The sequence below is a fragment of the Electrophorus electricus genome, chromosome 1, assembly GCF_013358815.1.
Source record: "Electrophorus electricus isolate fEleEle1 chromosome 1, fEleEle1.pri, whole genome shotgun sequence".
In the NCBI taxonomy this organism is placed as follows: Eukaryota; Metazoa; Chordata; class Actinopteri; order Gymnotiformes; family Gymnotidae; genus Electrophorus; species Electrophorus electricus.
In genome coordinates, this window is record NC_049535.1 from 3,335,409 (window position 1) to 3,360,142 (window position 24,734).

Here is a 24,734-nt window from a genome sequence, read left to right on the forward strand (position 1 = left end):
GTGTGTGTGTGTGTGTGTGTGTGTGTGTGAAAGTTTCGGTTAGTGGCGAGCCGTGCTGAACAAAGTTGTAGAACAGGTCGGCTTTTCTGCCCTCCCTCCTGGCCGTTGTCCACTGCGAAGTTGCCTGCGAGACTCCTGACGCGAATTCGCCGAGGTTCTTTTCATTTTCACAACACGTAAGCCTTTCCTCGATGTGTACTGTAATTTTATATTTCTGGATTGCAAATGAAATGCGTTTTATGCGGTAGCCAATATGTGGAGCAAAGAGAAATGCCACCTGAATTGTCTGTTACCATTTGACTCGTGATCACCGCTCAAAGCTCGCTCCTTGCTGTAATTTAAGTATAGACGTTGGGAATTAGCGCACATAAGACTTCCTATGTTCCTGCTATTTCTAGTGATGAATCAGGGGGTTGCTACGGAGCGCCCTCACGTGAGAACACTGCTCATTAACTTCATTTAGTTGGGATGCGTGGCTGGCTCAATTTTACTCGTTTTAAATAAATTAACGGCTTTTTGAAACTTTTTCGCCCCTAAGCAATGGTTTGGAGATGGTTTACATTCTACAGACAACTATTTGTAATATTTAAATAAATGGTCTGATTGCAATGTCATAGTCTGACTTCGAGTTACTTTAGATCATACTGAGTAATAGAAAGCTGGATAAACTGTATTTTCTGTGAAAGTCGACAGTCGTGGCCGCTACAAGCGGTATAGAGGTGGATTTCGCCTCCCGACGCGTGGGTGTTGCTGCTTTGCCTTTCTAAATCCTTTGGCTCGGAGTAGACTGCATAGTTGGTTGGAATTGTTATTTAGATGTTGTGCAAAACCATATTTAGTGGGTGGACCATCAACCAATTGGCAGGGTAACGCGCATCTTATCTCCATTAGTTATTAGAGAGGGGCTTATGCGAGTATCCTTTGCTATTACCCTGTGGTCATTGTCGAGGGTTTGAACACTATCGCCTAGGCACGATCCTGACCCTGAGCATTCACAGGGACCTAAACCAGACCTAAACCAGACGTGTGTTTGACTCTTGCACTCCAATGGAGGTTGAAGGCAATTCCAATACTGGGAGGACAGGCGCCAGTATTGGAGATGCGCTCGAATCTGGTGAGTTACGCGTAGTGCGGAATGCCTTCTTCTGGGAGTTTTTCTTTCTTTGTCTGTTTTTGTCGTTTATTTGGTCATTTTGATGCCCGCATCATTTACATATCACCAATTACACACCGACATTTCCGCCTTAAAAAGTACTTCACAAATACTTTTAGTGTACATTAATTCATATTTTGAAACGGTTTATTTCCATACCGAATAAGACAAGAAAAGGCTTTAAATATTAGCGTGAAAGGGCACAGTCTTGAATTTAGCATGGGTGTGCAAAACGTGCCAGCATTTCTGGAGATTATATATTAACACCGTAATCATTTGTGTGCTATGTGTGCATCGAATATTCTGTTATGAGATTAGCGAAGCCTGTATTACAAAGATAACCCGTCTTTTTAGTTCCAGCTCTCCTGTTGAAAGGAAAAGCTTGTCAGAGTCGCGCATTGCCTATAAGTCACAATATGTACCCACACAGCGAAGGAGGGAGACTGAAAAGCCGCTAGAAACCAAGCTGTGTTTTCCTCAGGAAGGACAGCGGTACCACGGGCAGGTGGTGTAGTGCTGGACCTGTCAGCAGTTGGAGGGATTCCCCGCTGCTCAGACCTGTACGGACGCGATGAACGCAGGGGGTATTTAAACACCATTGGCTGGTGGACGGAAAGACTGTGTGACAGAATTGGGATGTCTATATTGAGTACCCACATTTATTATGATCTCAAATGAAATGATAAGTGCTCACTTGCATGGGTTTGCTTTGGTTTGTGATGCTGATTTAAAACAAACAAAAAACAATGATAATAATTATCCATTGTAAAATGCTAAATAAGTAATGAAATGTATGTTTACATGGTATACTTGTAGGATACCAGAACTCCCCCAATACTAAATTCGCCTACACAGTGCTAATGTTAGTACACTTGGACCCAAGTGAATACTATAAGAGTTCATTCAATGCTGTGTTTGTTCAACACTGGTGTTTTTGCTGTGTATGCCTGGCAAATTCAAGGCGACATGTGTATTGATTATAGCTTACATGCCATTCTGTTTGTACTAAGGTCTTGGTGTTTGATTTTACCCTCATTGTGTCCCTTTAAATGCCATGCCAAATGTTTCAAGTAGTGAGCATTTTGGATGAATGTATTTTGTCTGTACTCTCACCAACAACATGATTTAAAACATTTTATTTAGAAACAGCAGCATCTGTCTATGGTGCATCTGTTACAGTTCGCATCAGCAGTCAGTCTGTATCACAGTGTCTAATGCACAGAAACACAACTAACTCATATTATTCTTATTTTCAATCCATGATAGGGATGAGTTAAAGTTGTTCAACTGCTGCCATTACAGCTGATAGTTTTAAAATATTAAAACTATGGATCATCATAAAACAGGACTTTAGGAATATTGAATGAGCAGGGCTATTCTGATTGAGCTAAGAAACCTTGGGAGAACCAAGACTTAGGAGGAAACCCATCCTCCATGTGAGACCCTGTTTGTAAATAGTCTATGCTATACTACATTATATATAGTCCATGTAGCCAGTTCAGTGTAGGTGTAGGAGTCTCAGCTACTCCAGTGGGTATAGGGTGGGCGAGCTGTTTCTGTGTCCATTGGAGTAGTTGGAGTGGGTGGAGGGATATGGCAGAATTAGTTTATCAGCGGGCATCACCAAGACATTGTGATTTGGGAAGTGTTACCCTCATACAATACCAGACCCAGACATGGTTCTTGGATACTTCTGTTATGATAATGGTAGTTATAGTAACGGTAGTTGGGAAACTGTGAGCCAGTGGTAAAACTGCAAGATTATTCAAAGCTATGGCTTCATACTTTAATTGATTATCTTTAAAAATGTCATAGATAAATGTTTCTAATTTCGTATAAAGGGGTTTAAATAATTACCAGTTAGTTTAGAGATAGCAGCATCAGTGTTACAAATTACATTCTCCTTTTATATTGAATTTACTTACCCCTTGGAATGGATAGTAACTCGTTATTGAACATGTACTTCTTGAAAAGTAAACCTCTACACTCTGGGTCAGATTAATTAAACTTTACGGTAACCGCGCCACGCAATGCAAAATGTGCGACAAGATATTTATTTCCTATTCATAAAGTTACCGGGGCGATAATTAGCGCGCCGGTTTCAACTTATCGATGCAATAAATTCTGTTGCCTTAAAATCCGCATATAGATGATCCAAGAAACAAATGATTGACCAACCCGTCGTGAGACCGATGATACGATGAAAACTACCAGTTGCATAAAAATGTAACTTTCATCAAGACGGGAATTGCATAGTTGCACTGAAATTATGACTTCCGCTCTTATAAATCAATGCACAACAGCAACATTTCTCTCCCCTCAGTCTATACCTATTTATAGTTTCTTACTCTATAACACCTGTTTGCATTTCTCATGGCAAAGGTGCGTAGAATTCTGAGATCCTTCTAAATCGAGTAATTTTCCACTTCATGTACTCCTACTATTGCAGTTGCAAAGCTTTGTCATAATGCTCACTTCCAGCAGACAATGTGTGCCTTTTAATACAGTTTCCCATTATCTAAATGGATGGTTGTATCGAATTTTGTTGATGACTTGCATGCCTGATCAAAAATTGTTAGAGAAAAGATAATCAATTCTACACCGGCGTTTCCGGAAATGTAGCGTTGGACAGGTTCGGGTAGTATTTTTGCGGAGAGTTGGTCTATTATGAATCGCCGACATCAAATGCAAATAATGAGAGCCAAAAGGCAGTCGCCAGAAATCATGCAAACAATTTTTAAAAAAAATCCACGTTTAGGAATGAGGATATGCTCGTGATACGGCGGTCACATTTGCTGTTAAGGTCACGTTATACATGTTTTATGAATTTGGGCCTATGTCTGTTTCCTGAAAATAGACCTACAGTACTTCACTCTGCAACACCTCGTCTCTAGAACAGCGAGTAAGGCGGCTATTGGCCGTAGTAACCTATGCATCTAGTACCTGTCACTGTATAAATGTCTCCAAACACATGCAGATACATTTTCATGGTTGTCCTGCAACATATATTTTCTGCCAGTGGGATTTCCAATACTGACACATATTTAAAATTCATAAACAAAACCTTTCCATTGATTTTCTAAATACAGATAAGTAATCTCTCTGAAGTATCTGTCAGTACAGATTCTCCAATGACAGTATTTTTTAGTTTAGTAGTAGACTTCAAAGACATCAGAATCAATATCTCCAAGAATTATTATAATATTTTATTCCAGTCAGTTAACGCATTCACTTTCTTCTCTTGTCAGGTAAAACCTTCTTGGTTCAGAGCAACCCGGAGGAGCAGCTCCCGGATCTGGGAGAGGAGGCCAAGATGTGGCAGAAAGAGAAGTATGACTTTGTTCCAGGTGAGGACAAGGACCAAGAAGACGTGAATCCCACAACAGCAGGGGACCTCGCGCACACTGAAGATGACAACATAGTAAGTCAGATCTGGTGAGGTACTACACCTCTCCATTAAATTCCAATTTTATTTAGCAATTTTGAAAAGCCAGTTTGTCGGTTGTCCTGACACCACTTTGAATGCTGCTGGTGAAACCGATTTGCAAGGCAAACTATGAATGGTGGAATATTTGTTGGTGTCTCTCATTGGTTGTTTTGGTTGAAGGCTCAGATACAAGCTGACATCATCTCGAGTATTTCTTCTTGTACAAGCTAAGAGGGTCGGTGTGATGGTTTCAATGTTGTAGCACTGGCCTGCTCATGCAAAGCAAAGACACTCTTAGCTAATCAAACCAATGCAAACTATTTTTGCAGGGGGGGTTTGGTCATTGTGCTCTGTTCTGCATCGTGTTTTGGGTCTATACTTTCTTTTTCCAATGCGCTTTGCCTGTTTGCTCACATGCCTTTGATTTTGCATTTAAATTTAGTGCTTTATTTGCATGCTTTTGATTTTCTCTGTCATTTTGCTTTTCACCAGCGCAAAACTGTGGAAACCCAAACCCTACAGAGGAAGTATGCAAACATAAAAATCAAATTTACCAGATGTACAAAATGCTGAATATAGTTAATTTTAGTATGTTTGCTAGCTTCAGTGCAGTGATTGCTTATGGACAATTGGTTTGGATCCCAATTACTGAGTACATAAACTCTATTCTGAATTTAAATGGAAAATAAAGATATGCGTGCAAATTTCCCATGGTAATGACTGCAGAAAAAGCACTTATTAAAGATTTAATAGACATACAAAATTCTAATTCAATGACTTAAAGGGGGGGGGGGGGGTCTTTGCAAAGAAACAGCTTCCAGAGATGTATTGCATGTCCTTATGTTCCCTATGAGGAAAAACATTTGTTCTATCTGTAGAATGGTTTCTTTTGAAAAACAGTTCCCTTTTTAGTTCAGCTTCATTGCAGTGTTGCCACCTTTCCTTCAGAAAGTCCGTCCCATCATGCAAATATGCTAAGACTATAGAATGGCCAATACACTACCAAACCATAAACTGTAATTTACTGATATTAACTCATAGTCCATCTGAAGGCAGAATCATGAATAAGTAAACCACTGGTTCCGAGACTATTTCCTAAACATCATCATTTATCCTCTCGCTGTCCCCGTCGACACGGCCATTTGTTCAGTGTAGAATGTGCAGATGTGGCGACGCTGTGATTTTCCGTGCAGAGAGCGCTGCTATATTGAGAAGCCAGGAGTGCAAGTGTCTCTCCAATGATGGATGTGCTGGCATTTTCACACTTCTAGTCTAGGAGGGGCTGAGGCTTGGCCGCTTATCCAAGAGTGATTACTGACTCATAGCTATCACCAAGCACCTGTTCGCTTTCAGATCTGTTCATGTTTGTCTTCTTTTCCTTATATGAAGCAGCCAATAGGTAATCTTACCTCTTTCATGTAGCCCTTGAGCAATCTGTCTCATTAATATGTGCCATTTCAAGCACACCTCCTGTTTTCCCCTCCAAGTAAACTTTTGGTTCATTAGTCACAGATCTTAAACCTGTGAGGTATATCTTTGCAAAAATGTACCAGGATTTAAAATAATTTGCTTTCTGAGCTCATTCTGTTGAAAAGCAAATCAAAAAATGCTTATGAAAAAAAAAACAAAAAAAACACAATGTTATTGCAGTGTTCTCTTTGAATGGGCCCATCATATCAGTTAGCAGTGATGTGCCTCCTGGTATCTAGGAATGTGCTCATGATCATATCTTGGGGGATGGGGAACATTATGAGAAAAACCTGGTGGACATATCTTTCTTCATTTGTTTAATCTGAATCAAAGTCATAACTGAACAACTGTGAAATTGCCCATTAAAAAAAAAAATGTTGGGTTTTTCAACCAAGGCTACAGCATCTTTGCACATTTGGCAGACAATCTTGTCTAGAGCAACTTATATAGTTATATATCAGATTGATAGTACATCTGCTCCCTGAGAATCAAACCCATAATGGTGGTATTGCTAGCACCATGCTACAGTGGCATGACCAGGTGAGCTACTGAAGCTAATCGAAAGCTCCTTATATTGTCACGACCTTCTGTAGGCTGGGAGGTCATAACATAGGCTTTGAATGGAAGAGCGGTAATAATGAATAATGCAAACTAGACAAACAGGTTGATGGCAAAGGTTAAGTGTATTTACAAGTTTTGGTATTCAGGGACAGAAATATACAAGAAACTGGTACTTCAGAGCTTCAGGAGTGGCCCAGGCCAAGATAACAAGCAAAACCAAACAAAACTTCACTAGTAACAAAAAGACAACTGACTAAACTAACAAAAAGAACAGAGATTAATCCACACCCACAGGACATTTTATACAAGCTACAAGAGACAACTATTAGCCAGTAGCCAAACCAATAAGGGACAAAGCAAACCATAAATCAAGGGGAGAATCCAAAGTCATACACACAAATCCAAGCAATCACAATATCAAAAAACAGACACCAAACCAAACACTAGCAGCACCAATCTCTTCTCTAACAAGCCCTAAGCTATGCCCTTTGCCCCTTCCTCTTCCTTTTCTATGGTCCTCAGATCAATGCAAAACCTGGTACGGATCAGGGTGGGGCACAATGGTGAGTCAGAGGCAAAACCTGGTACGGATCAGGGATGAGAACACTGGTGAGTCAAAGGCAAAAAAAGGGAAGTCTGACACAAACACACAGGTGGACTTCTCTCCAGAAGTTCCACATTAACAAATACATTAACAATTATAACAAATATAAAATAACAATTATAAAACATCAAATAAAACTAAGCACAGGGCTGATGCCCTGCAGCTACCAAATTCTCACTTCCCTTTTTGTGCAGGATATTCAAGTTAAACCCTTACACAATGAGGGACCAGTGCATACGACACTGGTTTGTGTTCGCCATGCGGCTAAAAAAGACGATGGGATAACGGTCAGTATATACCGTAATCGGCTGAGAATGTCCGTAAATATAGACTTCAAAATGCTGCAGCATTAACAAGAGAGCAAGTGCCTCTTTTTCTATGGTGCTGCACGATAATTGGTGCGTTACAATTTTTTTTTTTTTTTTGAGAGATAACAAACAGGGTATTCTAATTCTTGGGTATCCTCCAGCATGAGAATAGCACCAGCACCTACACTACTAGCGTCAACCTCCAATATAAAGGGCCGTGCAGTAAGAACAAGAGTATGGCATAATAAAGTTTTGATAGCATCAAAAGCATCATGGCGGACAGAGGGCCACTCAAAGGGAACTTTCTCACAGAGTAGGTTCGTTAGGGGTATAACAATTACAGAAAAATTACTACAAAAATGTCGGTAAAAACCAGCTTTACCTAGTAAACGTCTGAGACTCAGTTTGTTGTCCAGGACAGAAATGGACAGAATGGCCTGGAATTTGACATCCAGAGGACAAACCATCCCATGGCCAACCAGTATGCCCAAATAAGCTACCTCGCCCTTATCAAAATCACATTTGTCTAGATTTAAAACAAGTGACGCACCCTGAAAATTTCCACACAAAAAAAAAAATACATCATCCATGTAGGCTTCACAATTTGGGACATCATCTAGTGCAATATTCATAAGTCACTGAAAGGTTGAAGGTGCACTTTTGAGACCAAAAGGCATAACCGTGTACTGCAGGAATTCATCAGGGGTGGCAAAAGCTGAAACGTCTGAGGTGTGAAGAGTCACTCTGACATCCCAGATCTGAATAGCTTAAATGCAGGTTAAATAGAGTCTTGAGTAAAAGGTATAATTTCTTGCCATTACACTGACACAATATCATGATCTGGTGCCCATGTGTATGCCACCAGAATGCACACCAGTGAACCTCACATCCCTGTAAGGAGCATGAGCAGAATTCCACTCCTGTGCTCTCTCTTATGTACACAGGGTTTGAAAATGTGAAAGTCCCATACAGAGGGTTGCTTGGCAAATCGTCACTAGGACTATATAGTACAAAATCTAGAATTTGATAAGCTTTGTGTCTGCATCTCCCCTTTCTCCATCTCCAAAGTCGTTGAAGGGTCCACTACATTCGGACCTGGGGCCGTACTTTTGGGATGGGCAGCGGCGGATCGACTACGTCCTCACTTACAGCGTGGTGAAGGCCCCGCGGGCCCGGCGTGTGCCCTCCAACAGCTTCATCCGGAGCCTGAGGGAGAGCCTGAACCGTAGCTTCCGGCACACCCGGGCCGTGGCACCTCCTGAGAAAGACCCAGAGATCGACATGCAGGAGCAGAGGCTGGACCACCACGAGGATGACATGCACTTCCAGAGGGAGGAGTTTGAGCAGAAGCTGGCGGACATGGGTCTGGAGCTGGAGAGGGAGGAAGGGGTGAGTTCGCATGCCTTTCAGCTGCTTGGCTGTCTGCTTCGAACTGCGTTTGAGGTTTCTTTAGAGCTGGACTCACTCTTGTCCGGCAAGGGAATATGATTGGGTGCTGGAGTGTTCATAGCCTTGTGCATTGACAAGGAATATGACTGGGGAATAGGAAAGCTGGATACAGTGTCATTTGTCACAAAGGTCTGGTCATGTGTGGGTGTTGTGTTTCTGAGGACACATCCATGCATCATGTGGCTATGACTTATTTTTCTAAGACAAATTAAGTCAATAAATGATGCCGCTGTCATGTATTATTTGCTTAGTGATGCTAACATTACGATCCAGAATTAAGGGCTTTGTTTACACCTAATTTTTATTAAATGCCAGCACCGAGCTCCATGTGTCTTTTATATTCTTGGCAAGTGTCTGTGTGTGCTGCATAAATGCAGTGCTTTGGGGAACACTTCAGCAGTTCTGGCATTGTACACTAATATCACAGAGTGTCTTTTCAGCAGTAGTTCTCCGAACATGACTTTACACTAGCAGGGCTAAGCTCACATAAGTGAATCCTAGCAAACTGCAACAAACAGAAGAAACCCTAGGGACCAGCTTGCAAATATTTGTGGCATATTTACTCACCAGCCACTTTATTAGAAACATTCAGTGACCCCAGCTGTACAATTGCAGACTGTAGCTCATTTGTTAGAAAACACACCACATCAGCCAGTCTCTGGGCAATTCATCACTGGTAAATTTCCGACTACGGGATCTCTGCTGACTGCCGACAGTCCTGTGTTCAGGGCTGGAACTTTTAGTTATTAGCACTGGTAATTATTCATATATACAGAAATGGCAGGAACTACACAATTAGCTGACAGTTAGCTGATCAATGGACTGTAGAAGTTAATTAGTTGGAAGGCGAAGTGTATGCTTTTTACCAGTGACAAAACCTATATTAGTATAGTTAATTTTCCATAGTTTTCCATATATAATTGATCACCAATTCCCTTTAGTTTCTGGTTAACGCCAGTTTCTCTGGGATAATACTCATTTGTTGTGAACTAAACGTTCAGTTACATCATTCTTGTCACTTGATATTTACAGGACAAAATGCTGTGCCTGAATTGATGCTACATCACACACTCTTCCACTAATATACCTTTATTTTCCTCATTGACACTGAAGAATAGGACTTTTTTTGTTGTTGTTGACTTTGCTTGAATTTTAGTTACATGGAATCAGCTGTAACTGAAAATGTTCTGAACGTTTAAATACAAAAAAAGAAAGAGGACATGGAGATTCAGCTTGTGTTTGTGTTGTCTTTTCTTGGTCAACAGAAAAAGATAAAATGAGTCTACCTATTTCATGTTTTTATGTCATAATTTGGCCCGTTATATTACAGTGGAGGCGAAGTTAGGCCTGGCTCACCCTGCAGACTCCTTACAGCAGTGATAATGTTCTTCTTTGCTCTTCTGTGTTTTTTTAGACTAAAGTCCCAGGAGTGGGCTTCTTGAAGATCCACGCACCATGGAGCGTGCTCTGTCGAGAGGCCGAGTTCATGAAGCTCAAGATGCCCACCAAAAAGGTTTGCTCATTGCTGCCTGAAAATAACGTGCTTGGAGCATCGGGCGTATTTTACAGCAAACTCCAACCAGAGCTTTCCTGCTTGGAAATTTTCAGAAATATAGCGTCAATCCAGGAAGCAACATTGTAGAGAAAATCAATGTTTTTATCAACAAGATGACTGCACATTTCTATACCAGAGTGGAGGACAATCGCATGCACTCTGAAAAACATCTCTCCTACCCCTTCTCCAGGGAAAAGCAACACTTGTAAGTAACTCCACACTAGCCAGCAGAAGAAAAGATGTAATATATCAGGTTTCCAGAGCCACTAGAGTGAGAAATATTATCATTAATTGGCTAAGTAGCAGATTTTGGATAAAACAATTATAATAATCAACCTATAAAGGCAATTTAATACTGAGGACCACTCAGTATCCCATCAATGCCCTATGTTTCTACACAGGTTTGATCTCTCAGACAGAGATTCCTTCTTCAACAGCAAAATTCGCAGTTTAATCGTGAGTATCAGCAACTGCCAGTGGCGGAGTTCCTGTAGGGATTGATGATGTGAAGCACAGTGTCTGGTTTCACAGTGGACCTTCACTATCTCAGTAGGGAATGATGTCACCTCATATGTAGGTTGATCACACAGCACAACCTTGCAGACACACGCAAGAACAAGCCATTTATGTCGTCAGTCAATTGCATCGAATGCCAGTCGAATTCAGCTTGCACTGAGCCCTTACAACTCGGACCGAATTGTCTGAGGGTCATTTTACAGGATGTGTGTTAGCATGTCTCTTTTGAACAATACCATTTTGACCGTTGTTCTGTGGTGAAAACTCATGTTCTCCTTCATCAGGTTTTTGAGATCCTAAAACGAACAAAGTGCACAAAGGCCAAATACAATATAGGTGAGTAACGCCTTCACCTCCGTGCTGATTTAATGCCGTTGGTGGGTCTAGCCAATCATTCAGCCCATGATGAGCTATCGACTTAGCCAGTAATGGATCCACAGAGTGAGGTCATGCACCTCTGACCTTTGCATGTACTTTTATACAGGCCATCAGCCAACACACATCACCACAGTTCATACAGCTTGCGGTGAAAATGTCAATAATAGCAAAAGACTATTGCCATATTATCCCGCGAGACAGAGTGGAAGTCGGAGGGTGTGTGAAGTTGCTTGACACTCTGGTCTTAACGTTGGTGATGGCTTAAAGAAAGATGTGTGTGTGTGTGTGTGTGTGTGTGTGTGTGTGTGTGTGTGTGTAGGTATGAACAACCTAATTGCCAATGGCGTTTATACATCAGCCTACCCACTGCACGATGTAAGTAAAGTCAAAAATTGTTAAACAAACAAGCAAATAAATAAATTGTGTTCTTCATGTGTCTTTATAAATAATTCTTATTACAGGGAGAAACTGAGGGTGTTGATGTGGAGCCAAATGACAGAAAGGTAAGAAGAACTGAATGTATTCTCACAATGTCTTATAATACAGTACAACGTTAATAGAACAGAATACTGTGCTATAATGTAGTTTTGGCTTTCATTAATAGGAAATATTAAGGAAATATTAAGTCATATTTTGTTTACAAGACTGGGGGTTTATATCATTGGGATATTGCAAAAAGATCAGTAATTTACCCACTTTACCTTAAAATGATGGTAAATTGTCTCTATGCCTGTTACAAAACCAACTACATTCAAACGTACCTGTTAATATTTAAATTATTTAACTACTACATTAAATTACAGATATTATTTTTGAACAGAGTCAATAGGTCTTTGCCTTTGGTTACATCTTAATGCCCATTAAAAGACCCCCAGTGTTAGATATTTTCAGATATTTTATATAGATAGTTTCAAAACAGCACTCAGGTACTTCATGTCCTGAAACACTACTCAGCGTCTCACTACGTGCAGGAAATGGCTACTCTCCTGGATTTAAGCCGTGTGGCAATTGGCCAGTTGTCTATATGTATCCCTCGGTGACAGAAAGCCGATCGGGCTGTGGCCCGTGGGGCCTGTCCACAGCGCACAATCAGTGCAGCCCTCCCTTTAACAAATAATTGTCAGTGTGTGAGTGTCACCAAGGCAACAGGATAATTTCCCACTCCACCATCTGTGAGCAGCACTTCAGCTGGCTTGCTGGCGCGTCTCCACAAATATCAAGAAAAAAAGAAACAGAAAAATCCGTTTTCGACGTGCGAAGCAGCAGATTGCCAAATGTTGCAATTGTAAATGGGCTTGGAGGGAAGGAAGCTTATAGTTGTGTTACTATACAGACAGAGAAATAGAGTCATTTTAAAATGCCCTCCACTCCAATGGCTTTTGTTAGTTTTGTTATACCGTCTCTTGCTAGTGAGCCTTCCTCTTTCATGAAAATGGCTGGCAGATGGTCATATGTGCACTCAGCGAGCCTGATATGTGCACTCTGTGAGTGTGATATATGCACTCTGTGAGAGTAATATGTGCACTCTTTGAACTGCGTGAAACAAACACAGTTGTTCCACATATGTGCATAGCAGAGGAACTCAAAAGCGAACCTGCTGCATTCTTTCCCATTGTTATGTCCTCGAGGTGCAGAATAACAAGTCCATTACAGGCTATACAGGGGTTTTGTTTTTTGTTTTTTTGGTTTGATCATAGTTTTGAATTAATCACCACTGGCTTGCCTTCTTCTCACAGTTCCCATTATGTGGGGGAGTTCAGTCACCACATGCCTGAACTCTGTTGATAAATGGCTTAATTACTCTATATTCCTGATGTATGTCAGTTGAATTCTATTACTTTCTGCACAGCTCTTATATGAAGAGTGGGCCAGTTACAGCCTCTTCTATAAGTACCAGCCCATTGGACTGATCAGGTAGGAACTTTATCTCTATGTGTGCTGTTAGATACAGAGACGGCTGTTCCCTCTATATTCTTTATGCACAATATATGATTCCTTAACAGTGGGAACTGGCCGCAAAGTCTAAATGATTTAGGCGACCATTATGCTTACGCAGCCAATGCTGCAGTTAAGAGCTCTTGCTCTTAACCACTGTGAAAATTGTTCATTCACATTCTCTACCTCTTACTCTCTCTCTCTCTCTCTCTCTCTCTCTCTCTCTCTCTCTCAAGGAAATACTTTGGAGAGAAAGTGGGTCTGTACTTCGCCTGGCTGGGTGTGTACACTCAGATGCTGATCCCGGCATCGATCGTGGGCGTGATCGTCTTCCTGTACGGCTGTGCCACTGTGGATTCCAACATCCCCAGGTCAGAGGGCACAACTCACTCAGGCCTGACACATGTGACCAGAAAGCAGTGAGGGACAGCATTGCCGCTGCATCTGCCTTTCACCGCCTTGGTTGCACTTCATCCTCTCTCGGGTCCTCTGAGGGTGAGGAGTGTGACCCCATGTGCATGCCTCACCCCAGAGAAGCCCCCACAAGTGACACCAGCTCCCAAAGGCCCGTGCAACTGTGGACCTGACATTCCCAGTGTCGTGGGAGGGTATGGGTTGGTTCCAAGTGGCACACCTGTTATGTTCACTAGTGAACTGCCAAGTGCCTTAGAGCTTGGCACGATGCATCCGATACATTTTAAACTAGGTGGGGAACTTAAAGACATTGTCCTAATGCAAGTACGTTTGTGATCCGGCAAGTTGAAGATATCTGATTCACCAGGCTAACAGCCAGTGGTTAGCTGGAGCTTGAAGACAGCGGTAATTAGATAGACAAAAGTTGTTATGAAATTGTACGAGTCATAATGGACTCTATTATGGAACATAATGAGAGCTCTCAGCATGTGCGCTACATCCCCAGCACTTCCAAAGGTGCACTCAGCCCCATGCCAAAGGACAACATGCAGATCGGGACTTTAGAATAGACGCTGGCTGTCAGTATTCATGCAGACAAATGACAAACCTCCCACTGATCTTCTGAAGCTTTCACTGGCACACTGAGTGATTTGCTGCGTCATTACAGAATTACTTACAGAATTACTATCTTACTGTCTTATACGTTATCTTATAAGTTATTGTATGGTCTTGTGTTATAGGTCAACTTATGTTATAGGTTATTATGTGGTCTTATGCCATAGGTTATTATGTGGTTTTGTGATATAGATTATTATATGGTCTTATGTTATAGGTTATTATATGGTCTTATGTTATAGGTTATTATGTGGTCTTATGCCATAGGTTATCTTATGATCTTAAGTTATAGGTTATTATATGGTCTTATGTTATAGGTTATCTTATAGTCTTATGTTATAGGTTATTATATGGTCTTACATTCTAGGTTATTATATGGTCTTATGTTATAGGTTATTATATGTTCTTATGTTATAGGTTATCTTATGGTCTTATGTTAAGTGTTTTTTGCTTTATTTTAAAGTGCACATTTAAGTGCTCAGTGAATGAGAAAGGAGGTGAGTTTTCAGACACAGCCAGTGTCTCAATGGTAAAGATTGCCAGAGAATGTTCAATCCACCAACTTGGTGCCAAGACAAAGAAGAGTCTTGTTACACCTGTCATCTTTGTGTAATGATGTAATGTATGTGTTGTTTACATTGGCAAGTAATGAACTTTAAGCACTTCAAATCTGCATGCTCCATTCTGCCAAGGCAAAAGTACACACTTTTTTTCCCCCTTTCACTTTTCAAGAATAGGAATGGCGTATATATTTGATCAGAATATGTCTGCTCCATTTGTCATTTAAACACATTCGTCGAGATGCCAGACATGACTGTCGGCAGAAAGAAGAGTGACTCCCAGGAGCGTGGTGTGTCAGTGTGGTGTTCATCTCCTGTCTCACTTGCCCACATGCTCAGCATGGAGATCTGTGACGAGAGGAACAACATTTCCATGTGCCCACTGTGCGACCGTCCCTGCGGCTACTGGAGTCTAGTCACAGCCTGCGGCACCGCCAGGGCGAGCCACCTGTTCGACAATAGCGCCACTGTCTTCTTTTCCATTTTTATGGCGCTCTGGGGTAGGCTGCAGTCTGATCCGCCCCCCCCTTCTCTGATCTGAAAAACGCTTATGATGTTAGATGGAGTTTTAATTAGCTACATATGTGACAGACATTAGCGATGTTCCGGGACTGCAAGCTGAGCACTCTTTCTCGTCTATGTTCTCTCCCTTGTCTTACTCTCTTCCTGTCTCTCTTCTTTCTTTCTCTCTCCATCTTGGTCTTGTGGTTCTTCTTTGTACAAACCTAAATCCAAAGCTTATCCCTAGCTGAGCAGCTTAAGATTCCAAGACTTGGGGCTCTTGCCTAAAATGTGCCCTTTCAGATTCAGGCTTTTTAACAACATTCTGGTTATGTTCCCTTTTCCTGTTTTGGTTCACACCAGACAGACTTGAATGAGATATTGACATGTTGCACAATTTAATATGCATTTGCAATGTAAAATAATTAGTAGTAAATGGGATCTCTGGAGCCTTGTTTTCTCATGAACGTATGAGTTAAACATGGTGTGTCTGTGTTATTCAGCCACCATGTTCATGGAACACTGGAAGAGGAGGCAGATGAGACTCAATTACATCTGGGGTTTGACAGGCTTTGAGGAGGAAGAGGTGAGTTGAATGCTTTGCCATTAAAGGACAAAGATTGACCCCAAGAATGATCCTGTAATCTGTGGGAAGCATTTCCAGCAGTCGGTTTTGCCCTGGAGTCCTTTTTTCTGAGAAATAAAGTGTCTGCCCTGGTACTGATTTCTTTTTTATCCATGTGTTTTTGTACAGGAGGAACATAAGGTTTGACCTTTAAACACAAGGTTTATGTTCTCTCTCCCCACTCGTAGCTACTGCACACCAATAAACAGGTCCCCGAGTCTTAAACAGCTACCAGCTTCGCTCATTGCGGATTCCTTTGTGCAAAGTGTGTGTTTGCACAAAGGATACATTACCAAATCCCCATGGCCTAGATCTTCTCCGATTTTTAAAATGAATCAGGTGCTTGGTGTGTGTGTGCATGTGCACGTACGTGTGTGTGTGGAGGGTGTCTGAGTTACTCCTGCTCCCTTCTGCCGCTTTGCTGGAGGTCAAAAACTGCTCCCTTTTCACTGTCTGTCATTCAGGGTATCATTAGTGTCGAACACGGAAAAAAGCGCAACCAAAGGAACGGTGCTCAGTGCAGAATGAATGCCTCAGAGCGCACGCTAGAGTCCGCCACCAGATGCTAGGTTGCATGTGGTACGTGCTTGCTAAATGCTATCGCGACGCTTTTATAGAAACACTCAATCGCGCCGTCTGACGTAATCGCGCCCTCATGTGCGTCCGGTCCTTTCGCCGGCCTCAATTTTGATCAATATACGCCGCACGCCATAGCGTCCTGAAGCTCCCATGCCCGTTCTGAGCTGTGCTGTATCCCTCAGGACCACCCGCGAGCGGAGTACGAGTTCCACGTCCTGCAGAAAAAGCTGAAGAACGAAAACTCCTCAAAGGTAAGCCTCTGTCCTCTGAGGCCTTTGGGTGAAAAGCTCCCGTTACTCCCGCTACTCCCGTTATGAGCTTTGATCCACCTCCTCTTGACTGGCGATTTCATATACCGTTTATCAATATGGCCGGTGCTCCTGTGCTTGCCAGCTCTTGTGTGGCCAGAAAGCCTGGTGGTTCACTGGGTAACTGCCACCGTGAACACGCTGACCCAGTTAGGTGTGTGCCGAACTGAGATGTGAGCGCGTGAGAGTGAGTCATGTCCAGAAGCCACAGCCTGCTCTGGGTGCCTGGGCAGCGGGGTCACCATCCCTGCAGTCAGATCTCCTCACAAGCCTGCTGGATGACGGCCATGGCCGGCCGGGCATTCACAACAGAGCTGTGGAGCGTAAATAGATCTTACTTGTTTTTGTGCTTTTCCTAGGTCAAGCACCACAAGCTGACATGCAGAGACAGGATGCCAGCTTACATGACCATCCTGATCACCATGGTCTTCATGGTATGGTAACGATCTTCTCCCCTGAACCTACACCTGGACATGCAGCAATGCCAATTTATTATTAATGCTGTCGGAAACACTTCATTATTAGAAAAACATGGCGGGTGAATAGTTATAGGCTACAGCCAGTCTGTTGCTGTGCGCAGTTTCTGTTAGCTATCCCCCAACCCTTCATCGGTGGTCAGTCTCTGACCAGAGGCAACACCCCAGAACGCTGTTGGCTGCATAAGTTTTGGAGACTAACCACTAGCAGCTCATGCCTCTAGCAGCATTTATGTGACACTGCTGTGTTGAGAAAACTACATCAACCAAATAAGATGTGGTACTGCAGTCTGTAGTTTTACACATATAAAATGGATTTAGAAAGTCAGTGTACTTAGTAAAGTGAGCAGTGAGCGTAGATGCAAGGTGGGTGCTTTTCATAAAATGGGTGGTAAGTCTATATAGATTCTGAAATAATACAGCAAAATTGAATTACCTGACATTAACGGTTGTTATAGAAGGTAGAGTGTGGATACTTTCCTTTTGGGTCTTTTTTTTTTTACAGCAGTTGTTGCGTGCTCTGTACAGATTCTTCTCACCGTGGCCATCGTGCTTGGAGTGGTTCTGTACCGGATTTCCATCACAACAGCCCTGCAGTTGAGCTCGGCCTCCGCCTTCCGTTCCAACATCCGGGCCACGGTCAAAACCACGGCCGCCATCATCAACCTCATCGCCATCATCATCATGGACGAGATCTATGGAGTAGTGGCGCACTGGCTCACCGTGAAGGGTGAGCTCTCCTTTCTTGACCGCACTCAGATGATAGACTCTGCCACCTTACGTTCTGTGTTAATAAAATGAAATCCTGCATTCCACAAGCGCCAACTGACTGAAGTATTTCTGTCTGTGCGTCGGCAGAGGTGCCGAAAACGGACAAAAGTTTCGAGGAGAGGCTGATTTTCAAGACCTTCGTCCTGAAGTTCGCGAACGCCTTCACCCCGATCGTCTACCTGGCTTTCTTCAGAGGCAGGTGAGAACGTTCCCACCTGCCTGTCTCGCCCAGTCAGAGACGGTCTACTGCTCCTCGCCACGGCAGGGGTGGGGGAGGGGGTGGGGGTTCTATTTTGAGCCTCTCTGTAGCTTAATTATGTTTTCTCCATAGTGCTCCTGTTAATACAGTGCACGTATGCTATACGACCTGTTATATAAATTCGTGCGTGCGTTAATATGGTGGCAAGTAAAAACTTGCCTTGACCTCACTCTTTCTGATGCCCTCAGGCTTGTTGGCAGGCCAGGCAACTATCTGTACGTCGTGGGGTCCTACCGGATGGAAGAGGTAGGCGTTTGTTCAAGCTGATTCATTTTAAGTGCACAAGTCCACCTTTTCTATACCGGCACTCAGTCAAGCTGACCTGACATTGACTTGAAAAGACAGTTGTGTCATTCGTTGTCTGAAAGTGTACACCTACGTGCTTGCGGTACCACAGTCAGCGCGGGAAGGGTGGGGCTCGCAGTGCTGGGTTTTTTTCGCACCGATGTCTTAGCAGGTAACCCCAGCGTCACATTGTATCTGGCCGCCTGGCCGTTTCTCTGCTGCCCTACAATGCAGTGCGCACATGCGGGCTGCCTGATGGAACTGTGCATTCAGCTGTGCATCACCATGCTCGGCAAGCAGCTGATCCAGAACAACCTGTTCGAGATCGGCATTCCGTGAGTACAGCCCAAACAGACGTCTCTCAGAGTGTGGTGTGCAGTTGGGACTCACTTCCCTGCACCAGGACAGTGCTGGTCCAGGGTTTGGGGTTGGAGACTGTGAGAGGTGGGTGTTTGCCCTCTGCTAATATAATAGTGTATTTGCGAGTGCAGACCATGCCTTCAGTAGTGATTGGTATGGAGGTGACTGTGAGGAGTCAGGGTAGGTTGGGTGTCAGATTCATAACAGAGGAAATGAAGGGGAGGTTAGGGAGTATTAATAGGGAGGAGGAAGAATGGAATTCCCAGGCTTCAGTTATCCCATGTTATTTCCATGCAATATATATAAATAATAGACATAAGCATGTAGCAAAGCACATATAAAAAATGAATCATGTTTCATAACGGTTCAGTACAAAATTTATTTGATTTTCGATATTTTAAGAGACCTTATATTGATTCCACAGAGCTCCAATTATATAGCACAGAATGGTTTCACTCAGAAAAAATACAAACATTGTTCCAATCCAGGCAACTGAACGCCACATAGAAAACCTTAGAGGACATAACACGGACCCTCAGAGAAGGTTGATGGGAATACTGATGATATAGCTTTACATTTTGATATACTGTTTCAAATGCTCATTAGTTTTGTTTTCAATAATGTATTGAAATAGACTGAATGTCTCCATTTTATAGTAAACTGAAGAAACTCATCCGCCGTCTTAAGTCAAAGCAGAATTCTAAACAAGAAGAGGAGTTTCAGAAGACACTCGCTTGCCATCAGAAGGACTACTTCCTCAACCCTTATGTTGGCCTCAATCCAGAGTATATGGAGATGAGTGAGTCACTGCCTGCCCACACACACACACGGGAGCAGAATATACTCTGAAATGGTCGCCAAAGGAAACAGAAATCATTTTTTGTTTTGTTTGTTTGTTTTTTTTTCAGGAAAGAAGTTCTTATATTCTTGTAATTCCTTCTTTCCACGACTAACATTCGCTGGTTATTAAAGTCTTTTGAAAACCTCTGTAAAGTTCACATACAGCACAGAGAGATGCTCCGTCTACTAAAGGCCACTAATAGCAAACACAGGTTTTGGAATAGAAGTACCAGTGTGTGTATAGCACACACCATCTTTTCTTTGGTCTGTCGTCACTTTCCATCTGCATCTGAAGTGGATTTGGGTGGTGTTACCTAATCCAGCCCCAGACACTGGGTGCTGCCCTTGTGCTACCAGCTCTGTGGAACGGAGCGGCTTTCTGTGTGCCCTCTCGGCTCCATTTGCTTCGTTGCAGCGTGGGCTGCCCTCCTGCTAAGAGCGAGGCATTATGGGTCTAGAGGGGGGTCGGCAGTGAGGCATGACATTATGGGCTTTAGTTCTGGCACAGCCTTATCAGTAATCCGCCCCCGTCAGGCCCCCCCCCAACACACACACACACACACACACACACACACACACGCACACACACACACGCACACACACACACCGCTGCTACCTGCAGTAAGCCTTAGCTCATTATCAGCAAACGCAGCTACAGAAATGTTGCTTGCGGCACATTTATCAAGACGCAAAGTTTCACGTGTGCAATGTAGATTTGGAAAACAGCGTTGGCAGCTATTTGATGGCCTTAACCAAGCCCTTGGTACATATATGAATATTTTGGCAACTTGCCCATGCCATCTGATTCTTTCCTGAGCTCTGTACAGCGTGGTGCCCTGGGAGTTGGGCCTTTGTTTGAAGGATGTGTATAAGAAACGGCTGCTCTTGTATGTCCGTGTGCCCCGTGTCTAGTCATCCAGTACGGGATGGTGACTCTCTTTGTGGCTTCCTTCCCTCTGGCTCCTCTGTTTGCACTCCTCAACAATATCATCGAGATCCGCCTCGACGCCAAGAAGTTCGTCACCGAGTCCAGGCGGCCTGTTGCTGCTCGAGCCAAAGATATCGGTTAGTACTCCACGTCTGCGCTCCGCGTCTGTCCCATCTTTTTCAGGTAAGGGGGACAGTTGGACAGGGTCAAACTGGCTAAGGTGTGGTCACTATGAACGCACCAAGCCGCGCTTCTTGTTGAACACTCGTTGAGAGTGTCAGCACGAGGTGAATCAGCAAAGGAATGAACATGTTGCTGTTCCAGCTTTTGCGGTGTGGTGTTTCCCCGTTACTGCTCTGCCTGCAGTAACATAGGATTGTTCTCTCTAGAGATTTTCCATAAATAGTACAATGCATATCAAATCTGTTCAATTCAAGTCAGTATTCATTTGACAACCTCCCACTTACATAAGTTGTAACTGATTATACTAAATACTCAGTTCATCTTCTTAAAATAGTTATGATGATCTCAGATGTTTTATCACCTTTTACTTTTACAACAGTTATTTGTTTTGACATTATGAATCAAGATGATATCTCTTGGCAATTTGGAGTCATTGTCAATTTGGTCTAATATAGGTGGGTGAAAAATTTCTGGGTAATACTTTACCACCACCTTGTGGTGACATACTGGCATTGTTACATGTATTCAATATCAGAAAGGAGGAGTTCCTCAGTGAAAAACTGGCCTGTTTGTTTAAACCAGTCTCTGTTTTCCAGGTATCTGGTACAACCTTCTAAGAGGACTAAGCAAAGTTGCAGTCATAGTGAATGTAGGTTCTCAGTTCCTAATTTCTGTGCACACATACTGACAGAAATTAGTGCTAAAAAGTACCATCAGGTGACATTTATGATCAAATCAGTTATGAAACTCTCAACTGTTCACTGCCAACATTTTTTTCTCTAATTATTATTATATTGGTTGGGATCATAATAATGTTTGGGTTAGTGTTTGTAAGAGATTTCGTTGTTCGATGTCTCCCCTCAGGCGTTCGTGATCGCTTTCACGTCTGATTTCATCCCACGTCTGGTGTACCAGTACATGTACAGTCCTGATGGAACTCTGCACGGTTTTGTGAACCACTCCCTCTCCTACTTCAATGTCAGCGACTTCCAGAACAACACAGACCCACCACAGCCCGTGGGCTACAGAGTAGAGATTTGCAGGTGAAGGTCCAGATAGGATGAAGAGTTAAAGCACTGCGTTTTGGCATTGCATATGGTGTCCTTGTTGTGACCTTCACACTATGAACACTTTCTTTAGATACAAGGACTACAGAGATCCCCCGTGGTCAGACACTCCATATGAACTGTCGAGAGAATTCTGGAACATTCTGGCAGGACGCTTGGCCTTTGTCATCATTTTTCAGGTCAGTGAACGGCACTCGTCTCAAAGAAAGCATCGACGCCATTGTGTCCCAACTGATTTTGGCACTGGCCACTTTTCGGCTGTAGTTACGGTGCTCCCCTCTTTGTCTGTCCACCCAGAACGTAGTGATGCTGATGACCGACTTTTTAGACTGGCTGATCCCCGACATTCCCAAAGACATCAGCTTGCAGATCCACAAGGAGAAGAACCTGGTTGTAGAGCTGTTTATGAAAGAGGAGCAGGGCAAAAGGCTCCAGCGTAAAAGGCAGAGCACCGAAAGCCTGGTACAGTCCCGGCATGCACAGGCTAGCGACTGCTAGGCAGAGGAGGGAGCAGCACTCCCATTCCAAACCAGAGTATGCCATCACCAAGCCTGAGTCCAAATATAACACTACAGACAGGCATACGCACTGGAGCCAGAGCCAGATAGCAAAGGATGTTACAAGGCCGCCATCTTACTCGCACAGTGGAGCTTGGCTTGTTTTTTTGTTTTGTTTTTTGTGGAAAAAAATGCAGGGATATAGTTTTTATCAATATGCAAATCATGTAGTTTCAACGGCTTTGGCAACAGACGATGAGGAGTAATTTACTGTTTGTGTAATGCAGAGAATCAGATCTTTTATGTAGTTTGTGTGACTATTGACTTTGCATTTATAGGCAACAATTTATTTAATTTTATATCGATTTTATTTAAACAATATATCCAGTAAATATGAAATCTTTTTAAGATTGTCTAAAGACGTTTTACATGATGCCACTGGTACTAAATATGACATTCAAAGTAGTTCAAAATTGTTTGTAGTCATTTTAAAATAATTATTTTACAAAGTGACATTCTGTGAAATACTGTGCTTGGTAGTGGTAGCGACCTTTCAGGACAATTCAGACCATGACTGATGAACGTCAGAAGGCATGGAATATTTGAGAAAGCTTTTTATCAGTAAGCATCACATAAAAGGTTGCACAGTGATTTACTGCAGACTCTACTGTAAACTCAGCTGAGTTCTCTTCCCTGCATGTCTTGCTTCTGTGTCAGTCTAGCTGGAACTGAAAAAGAATGTTCATCAGGTATATGATCCTCATTTAATTCCATCACTCTGGCTCAAAAAAACAAAAAAACAAACAAACCTGAAATATAAGTACATGAGAAATTTTGCTGAGGTAAAATAAACAGAACACACTAGTTACAGCTCAAGAGGCCTTATCTTTCCTGGAAAGTAACTATGCTTTACAAACCTAGATTTAGAGGTCTTTAACCATGGTTTACTCCCCACCCTACACACACACAGACACACACACACACACACACACATGTAAAGTCTCTCCTGTTTTCTCTCTTTGTTTTTAAACAATTCAACAATTCCTTTGGTTTTAATCATAATCAATTTAAGGAACAATATTGTGCATGTGCATTACGAGGAAAACGTTATGCTTATAACACTTGGGAGACATTTTATACGATTATAAAAGTACTAAACTTGAAGTCAAATTTTATATGTATTTTGTTTGAACTCACAGCATTTTGTTCTCTTCAAACTCATCAAGCACAGCACTGTTTTTGAACTCTTGTTCAGTTAATCTTCTTCTGGCTTTTTCATGCCACCAGAGGTGTTTGTCTGTCATGACTAAAATACAGAATTTAAAAACATTGTAAGCACTGTTACATTGTCTACATGGTGTACTGATCTTCAGTACTTCTGAGAAAGAAATGGCTGTTTTGTCTTATTTTGAAGTGCTTCTCCAAATCTTGGCAAAAGTTCAAATCTACCACATTCCAATGACTATATCATCTGAATATATTACTATACACAACTGATTATTGAAGACAGACCTGCATGTTGTATCTTAGTTCACAGAATAAACAAATAATAAATAACAAATAATAATTGTATGATCCCAAACTGATTTTAAAGCTAATATGCAAAATAAAATAAAAGCAAAACATTTAATTTTGTTTAGTAAAGCTGACATTCTGATCCGCATGGAATCAGCTTTGTTTGCCCCTCATGTTTTTTTTCCCCTCCCGTCATGATTTACTTGTTTCAACTTAAAAGTCCCCAACTTTTACAAACCAACACTGAACGGTACTGTGCTCTGCATGATAGTCCCAAATGTAGTCCTTTCATCTAGTAGTTCATCGTGGTAAGCTTCAGTTCATGTCTTCATAATGAAAATAAAAACAGAAAACCCTGAATGTTTATATCTTTTGTATGCTTTTATTTTCAAATGGTGAGATAATGACAAAGATACCTCAAAGAAGAAAATAACAGACATTTTTACACAGATTTACATAATAAGGGCTTCAGATTTATGGCTACAAGATGTTTTTACAGTGACTATTCTTGTACAGATGCAGTGCTTGACAGGTCTATATCATAGACCTACTGTACCTACTGTAATATTGTTAAATGGTCTCATAGTCAACCTAG

General features: G+C 42.3%; 1 protein-coding gene across 4 annotated transcripts; it reads left to right on the forward strand.

Annotated features, from left to right (window-relative positions):
• The first annotated feature begins 75 nt into the window (after positions 1-75).
• ano1a (anoctamin 1, calcium activated chloride channel a) lies at positions 76-24,499 on the forward strand. 4 transcript variants are annotated; one of them, XM_035528964.1, is made up of 26 exons: positions 1,026-1,114; positions 1,635-1,713; positions 4,402-4,574; positions 8,592-8,912; positions 10,387-10,485; positions 10,581-10,732; positions 10,929-10,983; positions 11,328-11,379; positions 11,741-11,796; positions 11,883-11,924; positions 13,271-13,335; positions 13,593-13,727; positions 15,285-15,445; positions 15,950-16,032; positions 16,833-16,901; positions 17,318-17,392; positions 17,963-18,164; positions 18,293-18,404; positions 18,653-18,710; positions 18,984-19,084; positions 19,766-19,908; positions 20,862-21,014; positions 21,657-21,709; positions 21,925-22,103; positions 22,201-22,306; positions 22,425-24,499. In XM_035528964.1, exons 3-26 carry the CDS (start codon positions 4,467-4,469, stop codon positions 22,623-22,625), a joined length of 2,781 nt encoding a protein of 926 aa, XP_035384857.1. In that variant the 5' UTR covers positions 1,026-1,114; positions 1,635-1,713; positions 4,402-4,466; the 3' UTR covers positions 22,626-24,499. The 4 variants fall into 4 exon arrangements, with proteins under 4 accessions (XP_035384865.1, XP_026867712.2, XP_035384868.1 ...); XM_035528972.1 differs by lacking the exons at positions 1,026-1,114; positions 1,635-1,713 and adding an exon at positions 76-176; XM_027011911.2 differs by lacking the exon at positions 1,635-1,713 and having other exon boundaries at positions 772-1,114.
• Positions 24,500-24,734: the final 235 nt, after the last annotated feature.

Coding starts and splice junctions, on each gene's coding strand:
- ano1a (XM_027011911.2), top strand. CDS start 1,048: ATGGAGGTTGAAGGCAATTCCAATACTGGGAGGACAGGCGCCAGTATT. Junction 13,336..13,592: donor CAGCCCATTGGACTGATCAG/GTAGGAACTTTA, acceptor CTCTCTCTCAAG/GAAATACTTTGGAGAGAAAG. Junction 21,015..21,656: donor TGCTCGAGCCAAAGATATCG/GTTAGTACTCCA, acceptor TCTGTTTTCCAG/GTATCTGGTACAACCTTCTA.